The 24,939-nt window shown below is 44.9% G+C and overlaps 3 protein-coding genes across 7 annotated transcripts; 2 read left to right on the top strand and 1 right to left on the bottom strand.

The window, feature by feature from the left end:
* The first annotated feature begins 1,280 nt into the window (after nucleotides 1-1,280).
* Nucleotides 1,281-10,341, top strand: fbxo10 (F-box protein 10). Of its 3 annotated transcripts, none has more exons than XM_061771284.1 (11): nucleotides 1,281-1,415; nucleotides 1,672-2,261; nucleotides 3,214-4,005; nucleotides 5,947-6,096; nucleotides 6,594-6,730; nucleotides 6,980-7,050; nucleotides 7,168-7,320; nucleotides 7,419-7,769; nucleotides 7,875-8,185; nucleotides 8,256-8,443; nucleotides 8,535-10,341. In XM_061771284.1, exons 2-11 carry the CDS (start codon nucleotides 1,677-1,679, stop codon nucleotides 8,713-8,715), a joined length of 2,919 nt encoding a protein of 972 aa, XP_061627268.1. In that variant the 5' UTR covers nucleotides 1,281-1,415; nucleotides 1,672-1,676; the 3' UTR covers nucleotides 8,716-10,341. The 3 variants fall into 3 exon arrangements, with proteins under 3 accessions (XP_061627268.1, XP_061627267.1, XP_061627266.1); XM_061771283.1 differs by having other exon boundaries at nucleotides 1,667-2,261; XM_061771282.1 differs by having other exon boundaries at nucleotides 1,281-2,261.
* On the bottom strand, nucleotides 10,279-15,155 carry polr1e (RNA polymerase I subunit E). Its single transcript, XM_061771288.1, has 12 exons — nucleotides 15,046-15,155; nucleotides 14,721-14,824; nucleotides 14,564-14,640; nucleotides 14,400-14,485; nucleotides 14,237-14,289; nucleotides 13,314-13,458; nucleotides 12,345-12,455; nucleotides 12,172-12,268; nucleotides 11,222-11,352; nucleotides 11,061-11,142; nucleotides 10,835-10,966; nucleotides 10,279-10,519 (listed from the first exon to the last, which is right to left on the bottom strand). Exons 1-12 carry the CDS (start codon nucleotides 15,107-15,109, stop codon nucleotides 10,354-10,356), a joined length of 1,248 nt encoding a protein of 415 aa, XP_061627272.1. The 5' UTR covers nucleotides 15,110-15,155; the 3' UTR covers nucleotides 10,279-10,353.
* A 606-nt stretch (nucleotides 15,156-15,761) lies between these two features.
* On the top strand, nucleotides 15,762-24,924 carry LOC133477038 (zinc finger and BTB domain-containing protein 5). Of its 3 annotated transcripts, none has more exons than XM_061771286.1 (4): nucleotides 15,762-16,318; nucleotides 16,885-17,101; nucleotides 17,490-18,284; nucleotides 21,900-24,924. In XM_061771286.1, the coding sequence occupies exons 2-4, from the start codon at nucleotides 16,892-16,894 to the stop codon at nucleotides 23,046-23,048; spliced, it is 2,154 nt and encodes a 717-aa protein (XP_061627270.1). In that variant the 5' UTR covers nucleotides 15,762-16,318; nucleotides 16,885-16,891; the 3' UTR covers nucleotides 23,049-24,924. The 3 variants fall into 3 exon arrangements, with proteins under 3 accessions (XP_061627270.1, XP_061627269.1, XP_061627271.1); XM_061771285.1 differs by lacking the exon at nucleotides 15,762-16,318 and adding an exon at nucleotides 16,337-16,573; XM_061771287.1 differs by lacking the exon at nucleotides 15,762-16,318 and adding an exon at nucleotides 16,580-16,699.
* Nucleotides 24,925-24,939: the final 15 nt, after the last annotated feature.

The raw sequence follows: 24,939 nt of genomic DNA, 5'->3' as shown, positions 1-24,939 counted from the left end.
GCGTGTGTGCACGCGCATGCGTCTCAGCGAGGGGAAGGGTTGATACCGCTAACCGCAAAGGTTGCATTCATAAGTTTAATTACTCCTCGTTTTTTTTTGTATTTCACTCAGTATACAACACGCCCTAAGTCATGGGGATAGGTTTTAAAAACTTTGTTATGAAGCTACGCAGCACGGTGAACAAGTGGTTAGCACATCTGACTCAAGGTTCTTAGGTTTTGGATTTGAACGCATAGTGCTTCGTCCGTGTTCCTTCCGCTCCCGCATTTTAAAAACATGCATATTTAACATTTAGAGAACAAGACACTTATTGATATTGAATTTCTTTTGTCATATTTGCTATTGGCACCTATGTGGAGTTTGCATGTTCTCCCCGTGCCTGCGTGGCTTTTCTCCGGGTACTCCGGTTTCCTCCTACATCCCCAAAAAAATGCATGGTAGGTTGATTGAAGACTTTAAATTGCCCTGAGGTGTGAATGTGTGCGCGAATGGTTGTTTGTTTCTATGTGCCCTGCGATTGGCTGGCGACCAGTTCAGGGTGTACCCCGCCTCTCGCCCGAAGATTGCTGGGATAGGCTCCGGCACGCCCGCGACCCCAGTGAGGATAACCGGAACGGAAGACGGATGGATGCTATTGGAGAAATCCAAAAGGAATTTAATGTAATCAAGTTGCATGACTTTAATATTGCGGTAGTTGGATGACATTACTGACTGCATTTTATTGTAAAGGTAACTAGTAACCGTATCGGAATACATTTTTAAAGTAACCCTGGTGTTCTTTAGGCGATGAGACGCGTTGCGTTTGTGCCTTCATACCTTTTGTCCACCAACGTTGAGTCAAGGCAACTTGACTGTTCTTGTTTGTTGAAGACATTTCACCTTTCATCCAAAAGGCTTCGTCAGTTCTAAATTTTCAGTGTGGAGTCAGTCTGTTTACGCCTCGGTGGGTGAGACAATAACAATAAGGTGTTGTTGTTGTTGTTGCCCAGTGTGGTTGGCGAAAACAAACTTCCTGTGTACCAAAACAGCTCGTTAGGACCTTTTGAAAGAGGCCATCTTGGGGGGAGGGGGGAGGGGGGAGGATGTCAGGACATTCTTAAACCTCCTCGTCTCTTTTGAGATGGCTTTTCCAGTTTTCACATACAGTATATTATATTGATGATACGTCCTCAAAGTCACGTCCATTCTCAAGAAGGATTTTAAGGACTTCATCATATTGAGGATCTTTGCAGCACACGGATGAGGGGGGCCGGCCAGCCCCCCCCTCACAACTCACTGCCTAAATACGCACGCCCCTGTTGGCGTCTTGGAAAAGCGAGCCCAATGAAAATGTGATCCGGGCTGCCTGTTGTGTTCCCGATTGCGCCGCTATGGCGCCCGAGCCCGTGAACACGTCAAAGCGGTGAAATAGAAAGGTAGGATTTCAGTTTGTAACGGATCTCCGTCGGCCATGTTAACTTGGTTGTTAGCACGGTTGGCTCCCAACTAGCTTGCTAGGCTACTCGCTCCATCGGTAGAGTAGCGAGCGTCACACGCGCTTTGTTCGGTGTCTTTTGCGTGCTTAACATTCACGAGGAACATCGTTGCTCCCGCCTCCGTTTGTTCATGTTTACGCGGCGGCGGTGTAACCGCTAACGGTTTGCCCGTCGTTCGTGTCCATGTGCAGCGCAGCCGTCATGGAGGCGGGCATCCTCCCGGTGGAGCTGTGGCGGCTCGTCTTGGCCTACCTGCCCCTCGCCGAGCTGGGCCGCTGCTGCCAGGTGTGCCGCGCCTGGAGGGAGCTGGTCCTCTCTCTGGATAACACCCGCTGGAGGCAGCTGTGCCTCGGCCGCCCCGAGTGCCGGCACCCCAACTGGCCCGGCAAGCCTCACCTGGAGCCGCCGTCGTGGAGGGAGGCCCTGAAGCAGCACGCCCTGGCCACCCGCACCTGGGCGCAAAACGGACCCGAACACCAGTCCACCGCCTGCCTCCTTTTATTCAGGCGGCGGAAAGACCGCCGGGTGTGGCACGTGGGCGCCGGGTTGGAGTTGGAGACCCTGCGAGGCGCTCTCGGGGTGGCGGGGCCTTACGACCGGCTGCTTCTCCATCCGGGGGTGTACGAAGAGCAGGCGGAGGTGGCCCTCAAGGTGCCCGTGGAGCTGGTTGGACTGGGCGGGCTGGGTCAGGTGGCCCTCATGGTGTGCATGGAGCAGCAGTGCCCCACTGCCAGGCTGTGTAATCTGGTTTTCATGCCACCCTGGTTCTCCACCGTGGTGTACAAGGTCAGGTACTTTGGGATTGATCATATATCTTCTGACATATTGCACTCACCACTGGACTGATTGAGTCTCTTTAAGTGTGGTACGCAGGCACCCTCTAGTGGCACATGAAAGAATCACTGCCTATGTACAGTTGAGTTGTATTAACCTGATCGCTACAATATATTTGCATTGAATCTTTAAATACTCTTGGTTTTAAACCTTTAAAGTTATGTGTAATACATTATGATTGAATTAATGTTCAAGTACAGTATTTTCATGTCCTTATTTAACGTTCAGTCTGTGCATAACGTAGCAGTGGCACACATTAGATATACTTTTTAGGAATAAGACTTTAGAATTTATGTTAAGCCATTTTTGTGGGGAAAACTGTTAATAAAATCTGGTAAAGTTAAAGAAAACTAGCAAATCTGGTATGGATTATCAACCAAAATGAAATGAAGTAGACTTTATTTGCTTTCGTGGGCCACATAAAATGATGTGGCCGGCCTGATCTAGCCCACAGGCCTTGAGTTTGACACCTGTGATCAAACGTATTTTTAATGGTTGCTGCTGTTCTATTATTGGTGCTGAATTAATGCAAGATTGTTGGGCCTGTCCATTTTATTTCCCTCAAAAAGTATGAAAGGTTACCTGTTAAGTTTTAGTGTGCGTTGAGAATCTTTCATTGAAATCACTTTTGTTAACGTTGTAAAATACAGCATTGTCCTTGAATTGTCAATGTCTTAATATATATAGTATCTTTCGAGAGGTTGTTTTATTATTTCTGCTAATTTAATGTAGGAATGTTAGGCCTCTGCAAATGTCTGAATTGATATTCTAGCTAAAATGTTGGTTTTAGTCTGCAGGATTTTTGTTACAGGTGATGCACTGGATCATGCCGGTGTTTCTAAAGAAATGGTCGATGATTGTGTTTTTCACATTTGTGTTCTTTTTCCGCCCTTGTTTGCTGTAGGCGTCATGGGGTCATGTCCAACTGGATAACTGCAACTTTGAGGGGGCTCAGCTGCAAGTCCGCGGGCCCGGGACTTGCCAGGCACGTTTTTGCTCTTTCTCCAAGGGCAGCTCTGTGCATTTGCTTAGCGTGGCCCTCAGCTTACTGGACAGCTGTGACTTCTCCGGGAGCGATACAGCTTCTGTCACCGTGGAAGGTTCGCCGGTGTCGGAAAAGAACTGGGCTTGTAAATATATGGCTGCCCTTGCTAGGACATTCTCGCCGTGCGGGAGCAATAATAGTAGCCCCCACAGGGCGAACTCCACTGGCGAATCTTGCTCTGATGCTACTGTTAAAAAAGAGCACACAAGTATGGAGGACAGGCAGCGGGGAAATGGATTGGAAGCAGCTGATCAGGGCACAGTGATTGAAGATGGATGGAGTGATGGTGAGGATGATGGGAGCCGAGAGGGAGGAATCACCCAAAAACTATTTTCACTGGATTATAAAATCCCATGCGACAACCATGGACTGTCCCACTTACTGAAGCCCTGTGCGCATGACTCCTTGCCATTAGCCTCCTCCCCAAATCCCCCACGTGTGACTCCGGAGCTCCTCACCCTTCAGCAGGAGCTGGAACGGGACCCAGATGCTCAGATGTTTGTGTCATCCACTCTTGGCTGCCTCGTCCGGCGTTGTCTCTTCAGGGAGGGGAAGGGAGGAGTCCATATATCTAATTACGGACAAGCTCGATTGGAGGCCAACATTTTTCGCTGTCTGAACTATGCCGTCAGATGCATCCAGAACTCCGTAGTAAATACAGTCATGATACAAGGGAACCTTTGTAGTCAAACAATCCATTGCAGGCCAGATGGCGATCAACCTTCAATTTGGTCAGATTTAAGAAACAAATTTCCCATTGGAAGTCATGAATTGAAAAAATACATTATAAATAATATTTTTTTGGGTTGAGCTGTCACCATTATAAAACCTTCCATTCATCCATTTACCGCTTCTCCTCACTAGGGTCGCGGGCGTGCCAATCCCAGCTATCTTCGGGCGAGAGGCGGGGTACACCCCGAACCGGTCGCCAGCCAATCGCAGGGCACATAGAAACAAACAACCAGTCGCACTCACATTCACACCTACGGGCAATTTAGAGTCTTCAATCAACCTACCACACATTTTTTGGGGGATGTAGGAGGAAACCGGAGTACCCGGAGAAAACCCATGCAGGCGCGGGGAGAACATGCAAACTCTACACAGGCGGGGCCGGGGATTGAACCCTGGTCCTCAGAACTGTGAGGCAGATGCTCGAACCAGTCGTCCACCGTGCCGCCTATAAAACCTTTTTACAGGCAATTTTCAAGTAGTGTCATGCAAGAGTGAAAACATGTTAACCACAACATTAAGATATACAAAGTTGTTATTATTATTATTTTTTTTTACAAAACTGTAAAACCACAGTGTTTAACAGTGGTTAACTCACTGTTAAACAGAAGAACAAAACGCTACATAATAACGAGAGGAGACATGCATAGTCAGACTGGAAACATGAAATGAGACACCACTGGAGTCTTATTACATTGAATGTTTTGCATATCTTCTGCTATTTACAGGATTTCCCTAAAGTGACGATACTTTCTTTTTTCTATTTTGTTTGCAGGTATCATTCGGACAAACGTGAGGCCATCAGCATTCGACAGCTTAGGCTTTGCGCCTTTGCGGTTTTTCCAAGCACATCACTCCCTTTGCCATTGCTTGCCAATTGACAATAAAGCTGTGTTGCAAACGACAGTTTCAGAAGCTTTATGTCCGTCACACTGCACCAATGCATAGTAGAATTTACGCCTACCTACTAGTTTATCTGCTATTACTGATGAAAACACCAAACTCCGAGAGCAGGTATTCGCTAGAAGCCAGGGGAAGTTTATCCAAAAAGGCTGCGCTGGAACTCGGCATAAATAAAAGCTCGATTCAGCGGAGTTAAAGGCTTTACCCTTGCCAACCTCTGGTGGGTCAAAGGCTTCAAGTGGAAGATTGTGAGGCTCGACAACCTGAAGCTAGTACAGATACCCGTTAAACTTTATCACTCTCAGAAGCATCCACTGAACAGAGTTTTTGTTCATACTGAATTCTCCGGCTGGACTTTCCCTGGCGTTGCGCGAACGCCTGCTCTAGAAGTTTAGCGGTTTGGCAAGAACAGATCCTGTTTCCAGAAACTTGCCATGGATAGCGGAAATTGTACTACGTATTGGAGCAGCGTGACGGCCATAAAGCTTGTCAAACGGGCACGGAACTGCAATCGGGGACATCAACCATTTTGCCAGGAGGCAAATTTGCAGTGCTGCTCCAATGTGAATTGGCGAGCCACGGCCAAGGGAATTTTGCATGCTTGCAAAAGCTGCAAAGCCGAAGATGTCAACTGCTGATAGCTTCACGTCTGTCTGAGTTATGCTTGAAACAAAATGGAAAAAGAGAAGTGTATCGTAACCTTTGGAACATCTTGTACTTAAATCTTCTCTTCTCATGTTCTTCCTCTTTTAACATCCATTGTTGATTTATACATGATTGAGGCAAAAAGCCAAAGAAAATCAAAAAATTCAAATCTGTGAAGTTTTGTGCAAGGAGTGTTCAACCTCAGAGGTTCCCCTGCATCGTTTGACTAATTCATATTCCTATCTCGAGCAGAATTGAAGCTTTTTTAAAGCTCAGAACCCAATCAAGCGAGCTCTGTGTGAACTTCTTTTCTAGCTAGTGATGCTGCGAAACGAGGTGTGTGAGTGCAGAGCATCAGGCGTGTTCCTGCGGCTGTCGGCTCAGGGCCTCATCGCCGAAAATGACATCCACTCAAACGGGGAGGCGGGGCTGGACATCAGGAAAGGCGCTAACCCCATCGTTGTGGTAACTGTCACACAGATCCGATGTTCTGCAAAAAAAATGCCTGCGCTGTGAACACAATTTGCTGTGTGAATGCCGAACGCCTGTAATTGCATTATTAAACCCAAAGAACAACATTTGTGGCTTATTTGAACAAAAGAACAACATTTGTGGCTTATCTCATATATTGGGCTTTTTACAAAAGAAATTTATAGACAAGCTCCCGGTTGTGAATGCAGAAGAAAGAGAGAAATTATGTGGCAATAATACCGTGCAGGTTCTTACTCTAGTCGCCCAATCGCATTGGTCTGATGTCATTCTGATATTCGCTTGCTATTTGTGAGTTGCGATGACATGCTGTGAGGATTTAACCATTGATCATTTTTGACAGATCATCATTCTTGTGTAATTTCTGAAGAACTTTATTTACATTTTTATGGAACCCTTTTTTTTTTTTTTTAATGAATGAGAACTGATCTTTTACACTGTGCTCCTTTTTTTTTTTTTTCTCCATCCCTCAGTGTAACAGAATCCACAGCGGCTTGCGCTCTGGGGTTGTTGTGCTTGGCAATGGAAAGGGGTCACTTCGGAGCAACCAGATCTATAACAACGGGGAAGCGGGCGTGTACATCCTCTTCAGTGGGAACCCCGTGGTCTGGTAGGTGCAATCTCGCCTTGCGTTTAATGATTTGCTTTTTTCTCGCGTTGCGGTAAAGCATTACGGCATGCAGACAGTAGCGCACAAAGAAACGCACACATCAGGATCATAGTGAGGATTGGAGGTGTCAGAGTGAGCGGGCTGGGGTGCAGTGCCTCGTCAAGAACAAGGCGCCTTGCGTATTCCGTAGCTATTGTGTGGTGTTCACTTTTCACGAGTTCCTTGCTTCATGTTCACACTCTCTCTTAGTGGAAACCACATCTTCCAAGGGCAAGCAGCAGGGATTGCTGTAAATGAGAATGGCAGAGGGATTATAACAGGTAAATCCACCAGTGTGTGTTTTTTTTTTTTTTTGTTTTTTGTTTTTTGTTTTTTTAACAATGTGGCACAGGTTAACACACAGGAGCACTCAACAGACAATATTTTTTCAATTCCAGAAAATGTCATCAAGGACAATCAGTGGGGAGGTGTGGACATCCGCAGAGGAGGTGACCCAATCTTGAGGCATAACTTCATCTGTCATGGAAACTCTGACGGCATTGTGGTGGGAGAGCGAGGCCGGGGACTCATTGAGGGAAACCATGTCTACTGTATGTTATTCCCTGATTTGATGTCAATATCAACAGGCACAGTCTTCTCCATGCAGATGTTTGGTTTTTGTTTTGTTTCTTTCCTTTTCACTCATTAGGCAACAAAGGTTGCGGTGTGTGGGTTATGTCATCCAGCCTCCCACAGCTTCTTGGAAACTACATCACCCATAACTGCATGTATGGCCTGGCCGTGTTCTGCAGGAAGGACCCAGACAACATCAAGGCCAGGGAGGGGAACTGGCCAGGGCACGACGGGATCGGCGGGGACGACAGCGGCGACAGGAGGGGCGTAGTTGAGGAAGACGGCAGGGAAGAGCAGGAAAACCTACATGAGGAGGGGGAAATGTTTGCATGGGAGAGCGACCTGGACAGTGAAGATGAGCGCCACTCAGCACGCCGCTCCATCAGTGTGGCGCTGGTGGAAAGCAACTGCATGAGCTTCAATGGAGGTAATTAGACAGCCATCATACGTTTTTTTGTTTTTTTGTTTTTTTTTTAATTCACGTTCTCTATATTCAATGTTTTTCCCCATATTTCTCTCCCCCTCTGCGTAGCCGTCGGTCTGTATGTTAAAACCAGTGAGCCACTCAACGTTTATGCCAACCTCGTCAACCGCAACAGGGGCGCTGGCGTTGCCGTGCTGCAGAGCAGTCAGCTAACCCGCTTGGTTGCCAACTGCATTGTTGCAAATGTACGAGGGGGCGTTACAGTGGAGAAAGACTCCCGTGCGGAGCTGCGCTGTAACGGTATATATGAAAACAACGACCACGGCGTCGACTTTGCTGGGATCGGACAAATGGTCGAGAATGACGTGGTTGGAAACTGTGGCTACGGGATCCAAGTGTCTGGAAGTGGTGATGTCAAGGTGTTACATTTTGACATTATCTCCAAAAGCATGTTCATAAATTATATGAGCGTCAACTTGTCATTTACAGTTGCTGCGCAACCGTGTCCAACCGGCACTGGGTTGTGGCATCGCAATACTGGGACCAGTAAAAGCGGTGGTCACTGATAACCAGCTGTTCCAGGGCCACCCAGAAAGCAAAAAAAGCCTTTTACACTGGGACCCTGGCAATGAGAGCTGTGTGTTACGCAATAACAGTATTTCAAGACATAACAGCAGGTAACCCAGGCAACCCACAGTGTGCCAGAGTCTCTCCAACAATGCATGTGCACTGAGCCAGTCTTTTTTTATCTTTTTGTTTTTTTCATAGCTGTACATCTGTCCCTCCTTGGATTCTGGAAAACCCTCCCCCCCGTCCGCCTGCCAGCTCACCTTCAGGCCTCTCCTCCTCCCAGTACCCCTCACGACTGGGAATCTCCATGACGACCAGGATCAGCGCCACCGTGGAGAGTGGTTGCCACAGTGGCAGCATGTTCTGCTCGATTCTGTGATAAAACTTTAAAGCACTGAAAAACAACATCTAGGGATGATTTTGCCAAGTTTGACTGTCGACATCATTTCTGCCTTCTGAAGTTATGCTCTTTGGTTTGGATGTAGACAGGAAAAAAAAGAACAAAGTGGAATTTTTATCATACTGGTGGAAGATTGTCGGTCGCAAATTTAAACGGATCGTCTTCAAGCTCTCTGGGATCATTTCTGCAGCAACAGAAGATTCCTAAGGATTTTGATTCATTTCCAACATGGAATGGTCACGTTAGTTAGTGGCGGCTTAAATGTCAACTGAATGAATACTCGCAATTCTTATATGGTACCAAACAATCTGCAAACTCCCTGATTATTACTGTTGGAGGTTACATTAGCCAGCTTATGCCGGCATTTGGTTTAATTACAAAAAACGTCTGACAATTGCCACCGCCGGCCACAACGGCCATCGAAATATTTTGTAGTTACTCATGTCTAGTGTTATTAAAAGAGAATTTCATTTGCGTAATATCCGATTGGCATCATGTCTCCCTTCTCATTACTGACCTGTTCTTAAAGATTGCATGGCCACCATTCACTAGATTTGGCGAACCTGACGTACAAAAAAAAAAATAATAAACTAGGGTAACCTCCGATTGCGTCATGTCAAAGCAAGAATCCTTTTCTCAGTGCTCTACAAATTGTAATCTAAACGGACTTTTCTCACAAAGCGGTGGTTGTCTTTGGCTTTATCACAAAAGATCAATGCATTAAATCTGAACTCTTATTTTGTATTGACACTATCAACTGCTTGAACACTGTATGTAAGCTCTATTTGGCACTACACGTAGTAGTCAGGTGTTCAACTCAGCTTTGTCCACCAGTGCTCATCTTTGAAGTGTTTCCAAATATTATACTCACCGTTTATGGCTTTATTTATGTTGACTCCTTCAAAGCTTTGTGTTCTGCCCTGCATTCAGTCATGAAGTTTTGGGAAGTAGTGTGCTATGTGTAGATGAAGTCTCTTCATTTTTATATTATTCAAAATCAACGTGAGGGTCGGTCAAGTTTTAAAATATTCTTTTTTTTCCATGCAAAGACGTGCTGTAACCATACCCGTTCTGTCAGTGTTTACAACACTTGTACATTTTCAAAGCCAAACAAGTCAGAGATAATGTTGCCTTTAATGTTCTACAAGGTAAAAGCTGTGACTTGTTTGACCTTTTTATGTAATGATAGCTTGAGCTTTATATGAAGAAAAAGCTCAACTCTTGCTTCAGTCTCTCTTAACATTCACTGCCATTGACGGCTTTAGAAGTCAAATATCCATGTTAACTGGGAAGGCTGGCAGCGAATGAGTTAATAAATGTCATAGTTCCTTGTGAGTCTGTGCCACCGCAACCAAATCAAATTCTTTGAATTTTTGCCACAGACTTACCAGGTGATAATTACCTAAAGAGGGTTGGAGATGTTCAGTGTGCAATATGTAATGTCAACTAATGTGCCTACTATACGTTTTCAAACATCTTAGATGTACAGTTATCGAAAACGCGTTTACATTTGTCTTTGCATCCATCAGAGCGACAACTGTATCATTTGAAATTATATTTCCACTTTATTTGTTCACGAAATTAATAAACAGTTCTTCTATTTGCCTCTGTGGGTCCTTAATGCATCTTCTTGCGTTTGCGCCTCTCCACAAATGCATCATATTTGACAAGAGGGAGGATGAGGGAAGCCTTTTTGCGTTCATCATGCAGGCCAGCCACAACGTTCTTTCCACGGGGGGGCTTCGCCAGGGTCAACCCCATCGACTTTGCAACTTCAACTATCCTGTAGAGCCACAGAAAAGTCACTTACTGCCTCCTACAGAGTTACATTAGGTACACCTGCACAATATAAAATGGTCCAATATAAACAGCTGTATCATTAAATATGCCTTTTTTAATTATTAAAAAACGTTTTTCCTGTGATTGTTAGAAATGTTTCTAAAGTGTGATAAGCCAATGTGCATATTCACCAAAACGGGAGGTGGCTCACATAATTTATAATGTTGATTCAGCTCACATTGGGAAGGTGAATCTCACGTTTTGCCCAGTAGGTCAATACTTTTTGTAATATTTCCCATCTAAAGACCCCCAACCTTACCTGGCCTCGCTGAGTGACATGTCTTGATGCAGTAATGTGAGGTCAGCAGTCATGTCACCCATATGGAGCAGCAGAGCGAGGCAGTATGCTGCTAATTTGACACGCATTGAAGTAGACACCATGTTCTGGATCCTGAAAGGTGACATAAAATCCCACTTTGATTACATTTAACATGGGAGGTTTCTGATGCCTTTAATTAAAAGTGTTGATAACGCCAACATCATACCTGCCATTGGTGAAAGTCTCCACTGTGAATGTCCTGAATAGTGTGTTTTGCACAATGCGAGGGCAGCCTTCCTTCATGCCAACTGTAAACCCAAACGCATTAATTTTAGAGGAAGGAACAAAGTGCAGCTTTTGGGGATAGCGAATGGCAAGTTGACTGACACTTGTGGCTGAGGCTCTTCTGCCGCGACAGTTTGAGAAGCATGGAAAGGTAGAAAGCGCAGCGCGCCATCTTCTCTCGGGCTTCGTCGTCACCGGGCAGGTTCTCCAGGTGCTTCACTACGCACAGAACCCTGAACCCAAGGAAATTACCGACAAAAGTTTAGAATACTCAATAAAGTTGGCGTTTTTGCTTCAGTTCCACCGAGAAGTACAGCCGGTCCAATTCTTTTTTGATACCCTTCTGTTTGGGGTACTCAGCACAGTGATGTGGTGCCTCGAGGCTGCCGTTAGACCTGTGTTTCCCAACCTGTATTCAGCCAAGGCACAGATTTTAAGAAAAATCTCATGGCACACCACCAGACAAAAATAAAATTAAAAGTATATCTGCTGAAATAGCGGCACGGTGGGTGGTCGACTGGTTAGCAGATCTGCCTCACAGTTCTGAGGTTGTGGGTTCAAATCCCCGGCCCCGCCTGCGTGGAGTTCGCATGTTCTCCCCGTGCTTGCGTGGGTTTTCTCCGGGTACTCCGGTTTCTTCCCACATCCCAAAAACATGCATGGTATGTTAAGTGAAGACTCTAAATTGCCCGTAGGTGCAAATGGTTGATTGTTTCGATGTGCCCTGCGCTTGGCTGGCAACCAGTTCAGGGTGTACCCCGCCTCTCGCCCCAAGTTAGCTGGGATGGGCATAGGCATTTCATACTGTAAATTTGTGAGTCAATTGAGGTATGGCTGTATATATGTATATTGTTGGTGACATTTTTGTTTGCCGGTGTGCCGTGAGATTTTTCTGATGTGTAATATGTGCCTTGGCTCCGTAATAGTTCGGAAACATTCGTGTCTCATTCTATAATGATGTCGTCGCACGATTTACATCTGAATCTTACTGTGGCGTGCTAAATTGAACCGCAGCACTTGGTGGAAATGTGACTTTTGTCATGTCACCCTACCCTCCGCTCTCTCTCATAGTCTGCAGCTCTTCAGCAGTGAGCGCCGCCATCTTGGAACCGGCCTCCTCCAAGGCCTTGAAGTCCACTGGACTGAGTACTGCGAGTACTCATAAGGAAAAAAGAAAGAAAGAAGACTCGAACACTGTTGTGGTTTGGAGCTGAATGAAGGATACGTTTATCCAACGGGTAGACATTCTCAAGCGTGTCTGCATGTGCGTCACACGGAGGAAGGTGGAGAGCAAAATTTGCCTGCGACTCCATCTCGGCAGCTTCCTGTTGCAGAGCTGTGGAGAGAAAGAAGTCTAGCGTCTCGCTAATCGACTTGGTTCGATTTATAAGGTATCGCAGTCACTCCTGTGTATTTTTATTTATGTACCATCTCGTACCTCTCTTTGCAAGGATCGTATTGAATTTAATTTGCTTTTTATTTGAATGTTTACTTAATCATCATCATTTCAGTAAAACTTTTACCCAATGTATTTCTTGTTTTTTTTGTTTTTGTAATTAAACTTGGGGATCATGGGAGCTGGTACAGTAAATGGGATGTTGTTTTTGTTTTCCTTTAATACCTGCAATTAAATCACTGTGAAGCACTTTTTTGCTTTTAATTATAAAAAGGAAAATTGATAGTTTCATTGAATCTGATCAGTCAAATGTATTTATCAGTATGTTCATGAATCTGTCGCTTATTTTTTCCATCAATCAATGAATCGGATTTGTATTAGTTTTTCAAAAATGTTCTAATTAGTATTTCAAATTGACAGTGCGGAAAATGCACAAACATAGAATGATTATGATTCAGTTACTGGTTTGGTCCGTAACATCCGACAGAAAATGGGCAACCATTCTGATCACGGTTTTCCAAAGTGAAAGAAAATGTTTGCAAATGTCTTATTTTGATGAAACACAAAGATAATCAAATCGGCTTTATTATTATAATAAATACAATGTTTAATATTTACGTCTTTAGGATTTGAATAAACATACCTTTGTAATATTTACTGCAGAGAGGCTGAAATTTTGACAATTTGAAGTTAAAAAAGTTCTCCAAACAATGAATCGATGATCAAAAATGGTCATTGATTAATTTGATAAGGGACTAGTTGTTGACTAATGGTTGCCCCTGCCCTCCTTTTGCTTACCATGCAGACCCTTCTCATCGATGACCGTGTTGGCAGCCTTCACGACCGCCTGGTGCAACATGTGGTGGTCCACCATGTTCAGCCTGCGAGAGTTCAGAGCTTTCTTCTGTTTGTTGGTACCAAACGCCTCAATCAGAGAGTCAACCTGAACAGAGGACACATTTACTTTCAAATCATTTATGAAAGTGTGTTTTATTATTTTTCAGGCATCATTTGATGAGTTGAGTTTACATCCAGTCGGTGTTCCTTTCGATTGTGCGGGATGCATCTTCAAGGAGTAGTGCATAGGATCTGAAAATCTATATTTTATGTTTAAAATCAGCCAATCTTTTTTTTTTTTTTTTCTCTCAAAGTAGAATCGATCCCATTGAGCTTGAAATGTCTGGTCACATCACAAACTAGTCCAAGCGGGAACCAATTGACCCCCTAAATTGAACTGCTTAAATGTATAATGGTGTTTCGCTTGTAGTTCTTTTAATCATTGTGTGTTATTGAAGAATACAGCATAACCCACTCTAATGTGGGGCTTATGTTCCAGACACCCCACCCCGGGAAATTCCTCATAAAAATAGAAATGCCCTATTTAAATACACCCTATCCATGTTTTTATAGCATTTACGGTACTTAATTTTTTTTCTCTTTAGGTGTTCAAACACACTTTTAAAACAATGCAAACATAATATATTGAGAGAGGGCAAGAACAATGGATAACAAAAAATATTTTATAAGTATAAAAAAAAAAAATAGAGTAAGATCTGTGATAATATTTAACACCACAAAACTGGGACAGTGAAAACTGAATCATGATACAGCAGGGGTTTACTGTACTGCTTATTATTTAGCAAATGGAACAGAAGTTTGTTTTACCACCAGATCCCAAACACGATTTCTTGGGTAAATAAGAACATGACAAACTGAGGTACCTTTTCTCTGTATGTTTCAGTTGTCTCTTCATTATCCACCACTGTGTTTTCTCCTGGTGTAAAGATTCATTTTGTTAGGCAAAATGTGCATAATCTTCATAAAGCTAAGTACTGCTTATAATACTTCCGGATCCACTTGTTACAATGTATGTTTTCATCTTACCTGGTATAACGGGTTGCAAGTTGAAAAGCTGGGCACTGTGCAGTTCCATTTGCATGGTCTGCTTGTTCAATACGCCAACATAATAGCTAAACAAGAAAAACATGATACTCTGTAAACAACGACAAATAGTGATTTTCGCGTATGAATAACTGCATTCAACCTACTTGCAAAGACTGTTGCATTTAAGGGCTTCTGTTCCGAAATTTTGTCCAACATAGGACAACCTTTTTGATTCAGCCACCTAGACAAAATGAAAACATGTCATGCAAATTCTCCACCTTGACACGAAAAAGGACGAGATCGAGCTCGCGAATGGCGCACCAGTATCCGCCTCGTTTTTTTCCTCGGGTTGACCTTATCTGCACTCGTGTACATCGTGAAGTCCAGTTTCTCGGCATTTCGGACGCTGCCATTGGAAAATCGAACTAGAGTAGAAAAATTAGGGGGGACATATCATCGATTCCATTAGTAGGAGGAAGCTTATCAATAATAACTCATTTGGAAAAGTGTCGACTGTTGTACAAGAATGGAGTTTTGACAAATCTTTGCAATGAAAAGAAAATTTACAATGAAGACACAACACAACGCACTCATATATATCTATAGTTCACAAACTCTGGTCATTAAAACTAAGAATAATAATTACATATAACTGCTTTATCCGAGTCTTTATCTTCCTCGCAGCACACTATCGAACAGGAGGCCGCCATGTTGGTTATCTTGTGTTGATATATTTTTTTCTTTTTTTCTTTTATTTTGGGACCAAGCGGCAGATAGGACACGCCTCCTTTCAGCTGCGTGCCTACGGCGACGCTAAGCTAGGAGGGTCAAAGTCGTCGGCGCATTGCATGTGTATGGACGGCAAGAAAAACACACGGTTTCGTCAAACAGCGTATAATTATGACAACTGCACAAGGAATAACCCCTCATAGGTTTTATTTTTTGTTTGTTTATTTTCAAATGAATGTTTTGCTCGCACACGCTTTGGCGTTGACAACAAAATAAACCTCATTACAATCGGTTGAGAAGTGAGCAAGTTACGACTTGATTTCAATGTCATTGCCTTCGATGGGAACGACGACCTCTCCAACATGGCCGCCACGTAGGCACGTTGGTTAGCTGGGCTGCTAAAGGACCCTGGCTAATCTAGACTTCATACGTTTGGGCGAGAGGTTTCCGGGTGACGAATACTCGGCTTTTTGCCACCTCTGCAAATGATTTTTTTTACATCAATGTGATTGTATGAATAATACATATATTCAAACAATACAGTCCACGAATGTATTTTAATTAAGTCCTGTTACTGGTGGAACATTTCTTGCTCACGCCTGTCATCTTTGTGCCCATTCCTGTGGTTGTGTGCGGCAGTAGTGACACCTAGCGGTCGATCGCTGAAGTGCGGCTGCAGACAGATACAATTGCCTCAGCGAGGTCAATGAGCACAGCGCCGCCCTGCGAGTCTGGTTGGGAAAATCTGTCTGAATAGGACAATGAAGTAGAATGAGTGCATACTTGATTTAAAATACACAGGTCCGTAGCGATCTGTTTTGTGAGTAGCTGGTTTGTGTAAGAGTCCGCCTGGGTGAAACTACGAGCCGCCGAGGACGTAATCGTGAACAAGAGCCACTTGGCTCTCTCGCCCCCACAAGGCAGGAAGGCAGGCTGCCTTTTCGCTACGAGCCAAATCAAATCCCCGGGGGAGGGGGGACGTGGATCGCGGCGGACCGGCAAAGATCTTGGAAGCAGCTTGGGCGACATTGAACTCTCCGAGACGCATCGAGGCGGCTGACTGAATGCCTCTCCTCCCGTCATTGTGTTGACAATTAGCCGGGCAATTAGCCAGCTAACTTTAGCCTCGCCAGGGCCCCAATTGTGCTGCTGCTGCTGCTGTTTCATCCAGCCTTTGACTGTGCCAGCCGGTACTTGAAAATATACCTCGCGTCACATGCAATGTTCGCTGTGTCTGTCGCTAAACTGTGCAGTTCTCTCTCTCTGTGTCTCTCTCTCTCTCTCTCTCGCTCTCTCTCCCTGTGCGTGTGCGCGTGCGCGCGCATCACAACGGACTAGCTAGCTGTCGAGCGTTTAAAGCATTGGCACTCCTGCTACAAAGCTAGAATACTGTCAGGTGTAGTTTATACTGAATAAGACTCATCTGGAATGGCCACGTGCCTTTTGTGGGTATATTGCCATATTTGTGGACAAGTATTGGGGCACTTGGCCGTCACACTTGAGGAGATTGAAGTGCAAATGGTCAAGTCGTCTTTTTGAGTATTCATCCACTGGTGTATTTTACATTTTGAGTGCGTATAGGTACAGCATGTATGAATGTAATCATCAAATATGTAACTCTGGGCTTGAAAGTGATGAAAAAAAAGTGCTTCCCATTTGCATTTGACAAATGGTGACTGACTTTCAAACAAGACAACACTAAATTAAGCTGACCGGATTGGCTCACTCCATTAACCTGTTGATATCTTATCGTCAGGAGGACTATGGACTTTCCGAGCCACTTTGAGCAGATCTTCCGGCAGCTCAACTATCAGAGGCTGCACGGTCAGCTGTGCGATTGTGTCATCGCGGTGGGCGGCCGACATTTCAAGGCCCATCGCTCCGTGCTGGCAGCCTGCAGCACCCACTTCAGAGCCTTGTTCACGGTCGCAGATGGGGACGGCGGCATGAATATGATCCAGCTGGACAGCGAGGTGAGAACCCCCGTGGTACATACTGCGGTAGCGCCACGTTCCATCGCAAGGCTGTCGACCGAGTTCACTTTCAACGACGCTGGTCACAGAATATCCAAAATTCAAGTCCTTTTCCCACAAAAAGTAAACCCATATAAATGGTTGACAGTCCTATCAGCGGGCATGGACGCAGAAAGTAGAAACCTACTGCACATTCCTCGGCATAAAGCAAAACGTGCAGAATTCTTCCTTTCAAGATTGCTAAATTGAGGTCTAGTTAGGTTACAGTAACATTTTTATGTCCAACAGTTGGATGACGTTGAAGGCGTATTTTTCTTGAGAATTTGAGCTTTCAGGCATCCAACTTTGGCGGTTCCACGGAAGCCAACAACATGTTGTGCATTTGCAGGTGGTGACAGCGGAGGCGTTTGCCGCCCTGGTGGACATGATGTACACGTCCACGCTAATGCTGGGAGAGAGCAACGTGATGGACGTCCTGCTGGCCGCCTCCCATCTGCACCTCAACAATGTGGTCAAAGCCTGCAAACACTACCTGACCACACGAACCCTGCCCATGTCCCCTTCGGGTGACAGAGCCCCGCCTCACCGCCAGCAAGAGCAGCAGAGGCACAGGCAGCACGCGGCAGCCTTGGTGAACCCCGCTTTAGCCGCCGATGCTAACCTGGCCGCAACTGCCGCCACCTCAAAGTTGCAGCGCTCCTTCTTGCTGCAGCAGCTCGGCCTTAGCTTGGTGAGCTCCGCTTTAGGCGGGATGGAGGACGACGGCTTGGGCAGCAGAGCGGCGGAACAGAGAGAGTCGTTCCCTATTCGCCGCTTCCACAAGCGCAAAGCCTCACCGGCCCTATCGGAGGAGAGGCCCAGACAGAGGCAGCGGCCGTCTGCTCCGAATTTGGGGTTACTTTCGGAAGAGGGGGGGAACGCAGACCGAGTGGAAGGAGCGCTCCTCTCGCCAGACTCCCACAAGATGGGGGACGACTCCAAACTGGACGCGAGCATGCTACGCGCCCCTCAGGACGATCCTCAGATGCCGAGCCAGTCGGACGGCGGGCGGTGTGAGGGGGACGCCGCGGGGATGATGCAGGGAGGGGTGGGCAAGGAGGAGGACATGGAGGATGACGACCGCAAGACCAACAGAGTCAAGATCAAATCGGGAAGCGAGGAAGAGGAGGAGGCAGAACAGAAGGTACGTTTTGTGGTCGAGTGCAGAGGATTGTTCAGATCAAGACTCGGATTAAAAACGTAGTTCCTAACCACGACCTAAACTTATCATGAATTGCGATTGCAGTGAGATAGGAAGTAATCATAATGAACACAGCAGACATTGACGACAAAGCCTCTATAAAATGTGTGCTTGCGTGATGATAAAGTCCACAGCATTTTAATTGGACAATCAATTCCATGGTAAATTGTTCTAATTTGGATCCAGAGCATAATTTGAATTGCAGTCCCTTGTGACGCGTGAACTTGTGATTGAGAAGGCCTAAGAACTCAACCGAGTACTTCAATAACGCCGAACGTATCATGTGGTACATGAGTTTTTGAGCCTTCCTCGTGAGCAGTGTGACAATTTTTTACCTGAAAACCCCGATGTATACAATTTAGGTACATGCAGTGCATGGATAATCCACCGGGGGCAGTAATTTGCCCACTAGAGGGGTTTCCAGTGATGCTACAAGATCGCCATTACTAAGGAACGAGACACGGGTGGTTTTTCCAGAAGAACTTTGTCAATTCTGAAAAAGTTAAGGTAAGAAAAACATTCACATTTTTGCTGAAACATCAATAGGAACAATTACCGGGTCGATGCAATGTGAAATGACTTAATATTTCATAATATATGTTTTAGAAAAATAATGTATAAAATTTGATATTGTCATTTTATTGTATTTCATGCATTATAAATAACACCAAGCAACAAACATTATATATATTTTTTTCAAGTCAACTAATTAAATGTTGAAATGACATTTGGTACATTTTGAACATCTTGCTGTATCATGAAGATTGATGACTAGTTGGGTGTTGTACGACTGCTAGTAACTTTCTTTTGCTTACTGATTTTCACAAAAAAACGGACCAGTTCAAGGAAAAAATACACAATCTGTTTTTTTGTGTTTTTAGATGGCAAAAAAAATACAGTGCTGAAGATGCTCTGAAGAGGATTATGGATGGGAATATAAGTGACGTGGAGCCAGCTAGGTGAAGATGATGAGGAGGAGGAGGAATGGACTCCTACTGCAAGGATTGGGGAAAACCCAGATAGTGATGATGACCAAGGCGCAGAAGTCCCAGAAGAGGACACAATAAAACGAAAGGACAAAACCCCAAAGCAGTCGGCAAGGGGCAAAGTGAAAAGGAAGGAGTATCGGTGGAAAAGAAAACAGTTTCAACCTCTACCTGTTGCGTTTGTGGAATGTATTGAGGAAGACTCCGAAGAGAGGCTTGACTGGACACCATATAAGTATTTCAAAGATTTTGTGACTGAGGAAATGCTACAGGAAATTGCAGAAGAAACACATTTGTGCAGAAAAATGGAAAGTCAGTGAACACAAATGCCCAAGAAATGGAGCAAGTTCTGGGTATGTACATGCACATGAGGTTAGTACAGATGCCCAACGCACGAGCTTACTGGGAGATGGAGACAAGGTACCCCCGAGTTTGTGACGTGATGTCACTGGGTCGATTCCTGAATTTGGTGGTGCTGATTCACTTTCAGGACAACGTCAATGTGTGTGAGGATGTAAAAAAAGATAAAGTGTGGAAACTCAGGCCATGGTTAGAGAAACTACGCCAACGCTTTCTTTGCGTACCTCCTGAAGAATGTCACGCTGTTGACGAAAACCCCCACAAAGAGAAATGTGATCTTGGTGCTACAGATGTTGTCCTGAAAATGACCTCAACCCTTCCAGCAGGAAAAAAATCATAAAGTCTTTACTGACAACTTCTTTCCATCGGTTCCATTGGTGGAGCACTTGAAACAAAGAGGAATCTACTTCATAGGCACAGTCAGAATGAACAGGGTGAAGAACTGTCAACTGATGAATGAGAAATAACTGAAGACAAAGGGAAGAGGGTCTCTGGATTTCAGAGTAAACCGTGAGATGGTATGACAACAAAGCTGTGAACCTGCTCTCTTCTTTTGTTGGCATTGAACCACTGGGCAGTGTGAAGCGTTGGGATCGGAAAGCCAAAACCTACGTCATGGTTCCCAGACCAGACATCGTTGACACATACAAGAGGTTCATGGGAGGCTATGACCTTCTTGAGATGCTATCTGCATTGTACAAGTTCAGCTTCAGATCCCGAAGATGGTACATCTACATTCGGTGGCACATCGTTACAGTGGCCGTAATCAATGCATGGATCCGCTACAGAAGAGACCTGGAGAAACTGCAGCCCAGGCAGAAACCCCTGTCCCTGCGAAGGTTTCAGGCTTCTGTTGGCACCGCCCTCACGAGCGCAGGAAAGGTCAAAAAGTGTGGCAGACCACTGTCCTCTCCAGAAGCACCGCCAACCCCTCCCCGCAAGAGGAAAACCACGGAAGTGGCCTTGATCATTTCCCAACATGGGAAACCCGACAGAGATGCAAGCACTGCGTAGGCCACTTTGCCCATGTGTACGGTGAGAAATGCAGAGTGCATCTGTGTGTGAACAAGGACAGAAACTGTTTTCAGGCCTACCGCCATGCAAAATAAAAGGCTTGTGAACTGCAAAATGACTCAAAAGAACTGAAATGTTATGTCTTCCAGACTTCCACCCTGATTTTCTCATTGCCTTTTTATGTTTGGAATTAGGCGGCACGGTGACCGACTGGTTAGCACATCTGCCTCACAGTTCTCAGGACCGGGGTTCAAATCCCAACCTCGCCTGTGTGGCATTTGCATGTTCTCCCCGTGCCTGCGTGGCTTTTCTCCAGGCACTCCGCTTGCCTCCCACATCCCAGAAACATGCGAGCTAGGTTGATTGGAGACTCTAAATTGCCCGTAGGTGTGAATGTGAGTGCGAATGGTCGTTTGGTTCTATGTGCCCTGCGATTGGCTGGCGACCGGTTCAGGGTGTACCCCGCCTCTTGCCCGAAGATAGCTGGGATTGGCTCCAGGATCAAGCGGTACAGAAAATGGATGGATGGATGTTTGGAATTACCAATTCGTTGGATTTGTTTGTGTTTTATGTTGTTGGCTGTTCAAGAAAAAAGAATCTTCGAGCATTGTTACCCGATGTATCAAATATGGTACAAATTGAAACTCATGTATGGGAATTGATATTTGAAAAATATATTTTGTTTCTTTGTTCAGAAGGACCAATAAAGGCTCCAGTTTCAAAGAATTGGAATTTTCTGTAAATTATTTAATGGTTTGGGCTTTACAGGGCTAAGGACCTTTAAAAACAATACTTAAAATTAGCAATGAATAGATTTTTTTCTTTTCACTTCAATCAGATGTACAGTATTCAAATCGTAAATCCATGTGTGCATACATTTGTCTTTTTAAATTATTTTAATCATGTAAAGCACATTGAGTTACCTTGTGTAGAAAATGTGCAATATATAAATATGTAAGTATATATAAATAAATTTGCTTCGCTTTACATTTTTTTTTGACAGACAACAAGGTCTCATTTTCAGAAATTTCCACTCCAAAAAAAAAAAAAATGTTTTTAACTCTGATAAGTCTTAAGCACGCTACGCTGTATGTATGTGCTATAGCTACATCACTGACAATTTGTAATAAGCTGTAAAATGGTGGATGAGAAGATTTCCTTTCATGTGAATGTCCACTGCTCGTCTGGTCTTCCTCAGGTTCTGGTCAAACAAGAGCCGCTGAGCTCGCCCGAGCCCGCGGACGAAATCAGCGACGTGACGTCGCAGGCTGAAGGCAGCGACCCGGCCGAGCCGGCGAGCCAGGAGGAAGAGGAGAAAGTGGAGCCGAGTCCCGAGAGCAGCGACCGCAGCTTCGCCTCGGAACCGCAGCCCAGCTCCGACTCGCTGCTGCGGTCCGGCTCCCAGCTTCTGCTCAAGAGCGGCATGGGAGGAGGCGGGGGAGGCTTTGCTTGTAGTAACGCCTTAAACGGCAAACCTGATTTTACTATTTCCAGCTTCCTCGGCCCAAAGAATTTTGGGAGCGGCACCGGGGTCTTGATGGGTGGAGAGGATGACCTTCCCAACACCACCACTGGTGATGCTGTTGCTCATAACTTCCTGTTGAGGCAAGAGGCTTCTGGACCGTCCGGTTCTGCCCCATCCACTTTGCTGCAATCCAGTCCAGGCAGCAGTGAAGGCCGCACCCGTTTCGGAAACAACTTACAGGCTGATTCCCTCTTCCTTCACCCCCTTTGTGACACTTATGGGAACCCCAGAGGAAGTGGGGGTAGTGGAGGGTGTGGAGGAGTTGATCCATTTGGTTTGGACTTCCAGCGCTCCAACCTGGGGTTCCATTCCGTGGAGCGACCTCAACGGGGTGCCAGTGGAGCCACGCCCACCGTCCTGAGCTACCCCGGCTTCAGGCGCATGGCCCCAAAGATGAGCGACAGCATGGGGAGGGACGGGGGCGGCGCCCTCCAGGACTCCGCCTCTTCCTCGTCCAGCCTGGTGAGCCCCATGCTCCTCAGCGAGTCTTCGGGGTACGACATGGCGGGCGGCAGGCCCACCTCCCTCCCGCCTCAGCTGACTCGAGCCTCTGCGGACGTGCTGTCCAAGTGCAAGAAGGCTTTGTCGGAGCACAACGTCTTGGTGGTGGAGGGCGCGCGCAAATACGCCTGCAAGATCTGCTGTAAAACCTTCCTGACGCTGACCGACTGCAAGAAACACATCCGAGTGCACACGGGAGAGAAGCCCTACGCGTGCCTCAAGTGCGGCAAACGTTTCAGCCAATCGTCACACCTCTACAAGCATTCAAAGACCACCTGTCTTCGCTGGCAGAACAGCAACATGTCCAACGCCCTCCTCTAAAAGCGTGTGTCGTTCCCACGAAGGATGGTTGAAGCCAGTCTTAATCCCGGAGCACCGAGAATGGTGGTGGCCAGTTTTGTCTTCAACTAAGTTAGCTAAGGACATGATAATGTCAAAGCATGTCTGGTAAAATGTAATTTTTATTGGCCTATTAAGTTACACGGTGTTGATACGTAGTGGAGCTTTACGTGCAACCCAGAGACTTGAGCAAACGGTGAATTACGTCATCTGTTAAATCAACTGAACCCCAACTCGAGGGCCAAGGGGATGCATTTGCGCCTTTGACTTTTGAATTTGCTGATGGGACTTTAACCCTTGGCTACCACAGAAGTGCACCTGTCCGGTAAAAAGTGTGGTATCTTGCATCCAGCCTTTAGTTTAGGAAATATTATCACAGTTCACTGGAAAAGGCAAAATGCACTTTATTTTGCATTTCGAAGGATGACTAGACTCTCTAGCCTTAATTGTTACTGACGGGGAATGAAAGTAAAGCGAGGTCAGCGTTGCATGAAAGAAAACTGCCATCCGGCGAGATTTCAGAAATTTAAATATCGAGCATTTGTGGATCAAGATAGCATTTTTGTTTGTTTCTTTGTTTTTTGTTTTTCCTCTCTCCGATAAAGTCAGCGTATTCGTTTAGTGTACTTCATTCAATGCTTTTAAACGTGTCTTATGCAACTCACATTGTGCTTGTGTTACACAGACAAATCATTGCTTTTCTAGCAAATAAGAGTGATTTGCTTTTTAAATTATATAACTTTTAAGGTGGGCGATTTGAAGTGGACCATTCAGCCCACTGACCTTTAAAAAAAAAAGAGAGAGAGAGAGAAACATTTCTCATTGCTTTTGCACCAATTATGTGTTAATGAATGTGACCGATTGACTAATCATCCAAGGCTGCTTGTTGCTTGTCCAACGTTCAAATCACGGAACCTTATTAAAGATGCCAGAAGTCTGGCAGGTTGTAAATAGGAGCAGACTTGTTTGGTCGAAATCATATTCATGCAGTGTTACGTAAGTGAACTGAAATGGGGGTGGAACTTTATTTAAAAAAAAATAATAATAATAAAATAAAAAAGCTGTTCTTTTTTGTATCACTGAACACTGTGAGAATCACACAATTATTCCTGTTCAGCACCTTATTTGTACTGGAGTCATTATCATGAATGTGTTCCTACGTGAATTGAATTTGAAACATCAAAAGCGCTCTAAAAAGTATCTGAAACACACTCTAAAACAGTTAGAAAACATGAAAGTGCTATATTCAGCCACAAAATGTTTTAATATAATATTTCCCTATATTTTTTACTGATTTTTAACAGTTTTGTTTTAAAAAAAAAAAATAGCAAAACTCATGGGAACAAATGTGAATTTTAGTTCACAACAATTGTTGAATTGTGTGAACCAGCACCAGTTGAACTGTTTACCAACATAAGTCACATAATGAATAACTTTTCATTCTTGTTTGTGTGATGCTCTTCTTATAAACATGAGCTATTCTCTATTCTTATTGTCTACAATAAAAAATAACTGGTTAGTAGTGATAGACCTCTTTGCTTGTGTCGCTCACGTTGAACTTCTTCATTCAAGCGCCAAAGTAGTGATGTCTGTTACGTAACAAAATATATTCTTAGCTTTAGCATCGACAGAAAAAGGCCTAAATTGATGATTCCTGTTGCTGCCTTATGCATTTTTGCTTAACAAGCTTTTGTTGGTTAAGGCCAAACTGTCAGGGTTTTTTGTGTTCTTTCCTTGTAAACCTAACATAGTGTAACCATAAGAGGACCAAGTTTTTGTTGAATGTATTGTCCATTCAGTTGTACATGCACAGGGAATAAAAAAAAAAAAAAGAAATTTAGTTGTATGTGATATTTTCCTATGAACAACTTTT

The sequence above is a fragment of the Phyllopteryx taeniolatus genome, chromosome 4 (genome assembly GCF_024500385.1).
Source record: "Phyllopteryx taeniolatus isolate TA_2022b chromosome 4, UOR_Ptae_1.2, whole genome shotgun sequence".
In the NCBI taxonomy this organism is placed as follows: Eukaryota; Metazoa; Chordata; class Actinopteri; order Syngnathiformes; family Syngnathidae; genus Phyllopteryx; species Phyllopteryx taeniolatus.
This window is presented reverse-complemented; position numbering and strand designations above follow the sequence as displayed.

Coding starts and splice junctions, on each gene's coding strand:
- fbxo10 (XM_061771282.1), top strand. CDS start 1,659: ATGTGCAGCGCAGCCGTCATGGAGGCGGGCATCCTCCCGGTGGAGCTG. Junction 2,262..3,213: donor TCTCCACCGTGGTGTACAAG/GTCAGGTACTTT, acceptor TGTTTGCTGTAG/GCGTCATGGGGTCATGTCCA. Junction 8,186..8,255: donor CTGGAAGTGGTGATGTCAAG/GTGTTACATTTT, acceptor TGTCATTTACAG/TTGCTGCGCAACCGTGTCCA.
- polr1e (XM_061771288.1), bottom strand. CDS start 15,109: ATGGCGGCCTCCTGTTCGATAGTGTGCTGCGAGGAAGATAAAGACTCG. Junction 14,290..14,399: donor CTTGCAACCCGTTATACCAG/GTAAGATGAAAA, acceptor TCTTTACACCAG/GAGAAAACACAGTGGTGGAT. Junction 10,520..10,834: donor ATGTCACTCAGCGAGGCCAG/GTAAGGTTGGGG, acceptor GTGGCTCTACAG/GATAGTTGAAGTTGCAAAGT.
- LOC133477038 (XM_061771285.1), top strand. Junction 17,102..17,489: donor TGATCCAGCTGGACAGCGAG/GTGAGAACCCCC, acceptor GTGCATTTGCAG/GTGGTGACAGCGGAGGCGTT. Junction 18,285..21,899: donor AGGAGGAGGCAGAACAGAAG/GTACGTTTTGTG, acceptor GGTCTTCCTCAG/GTTCTGGTCAAACAAGAGCC.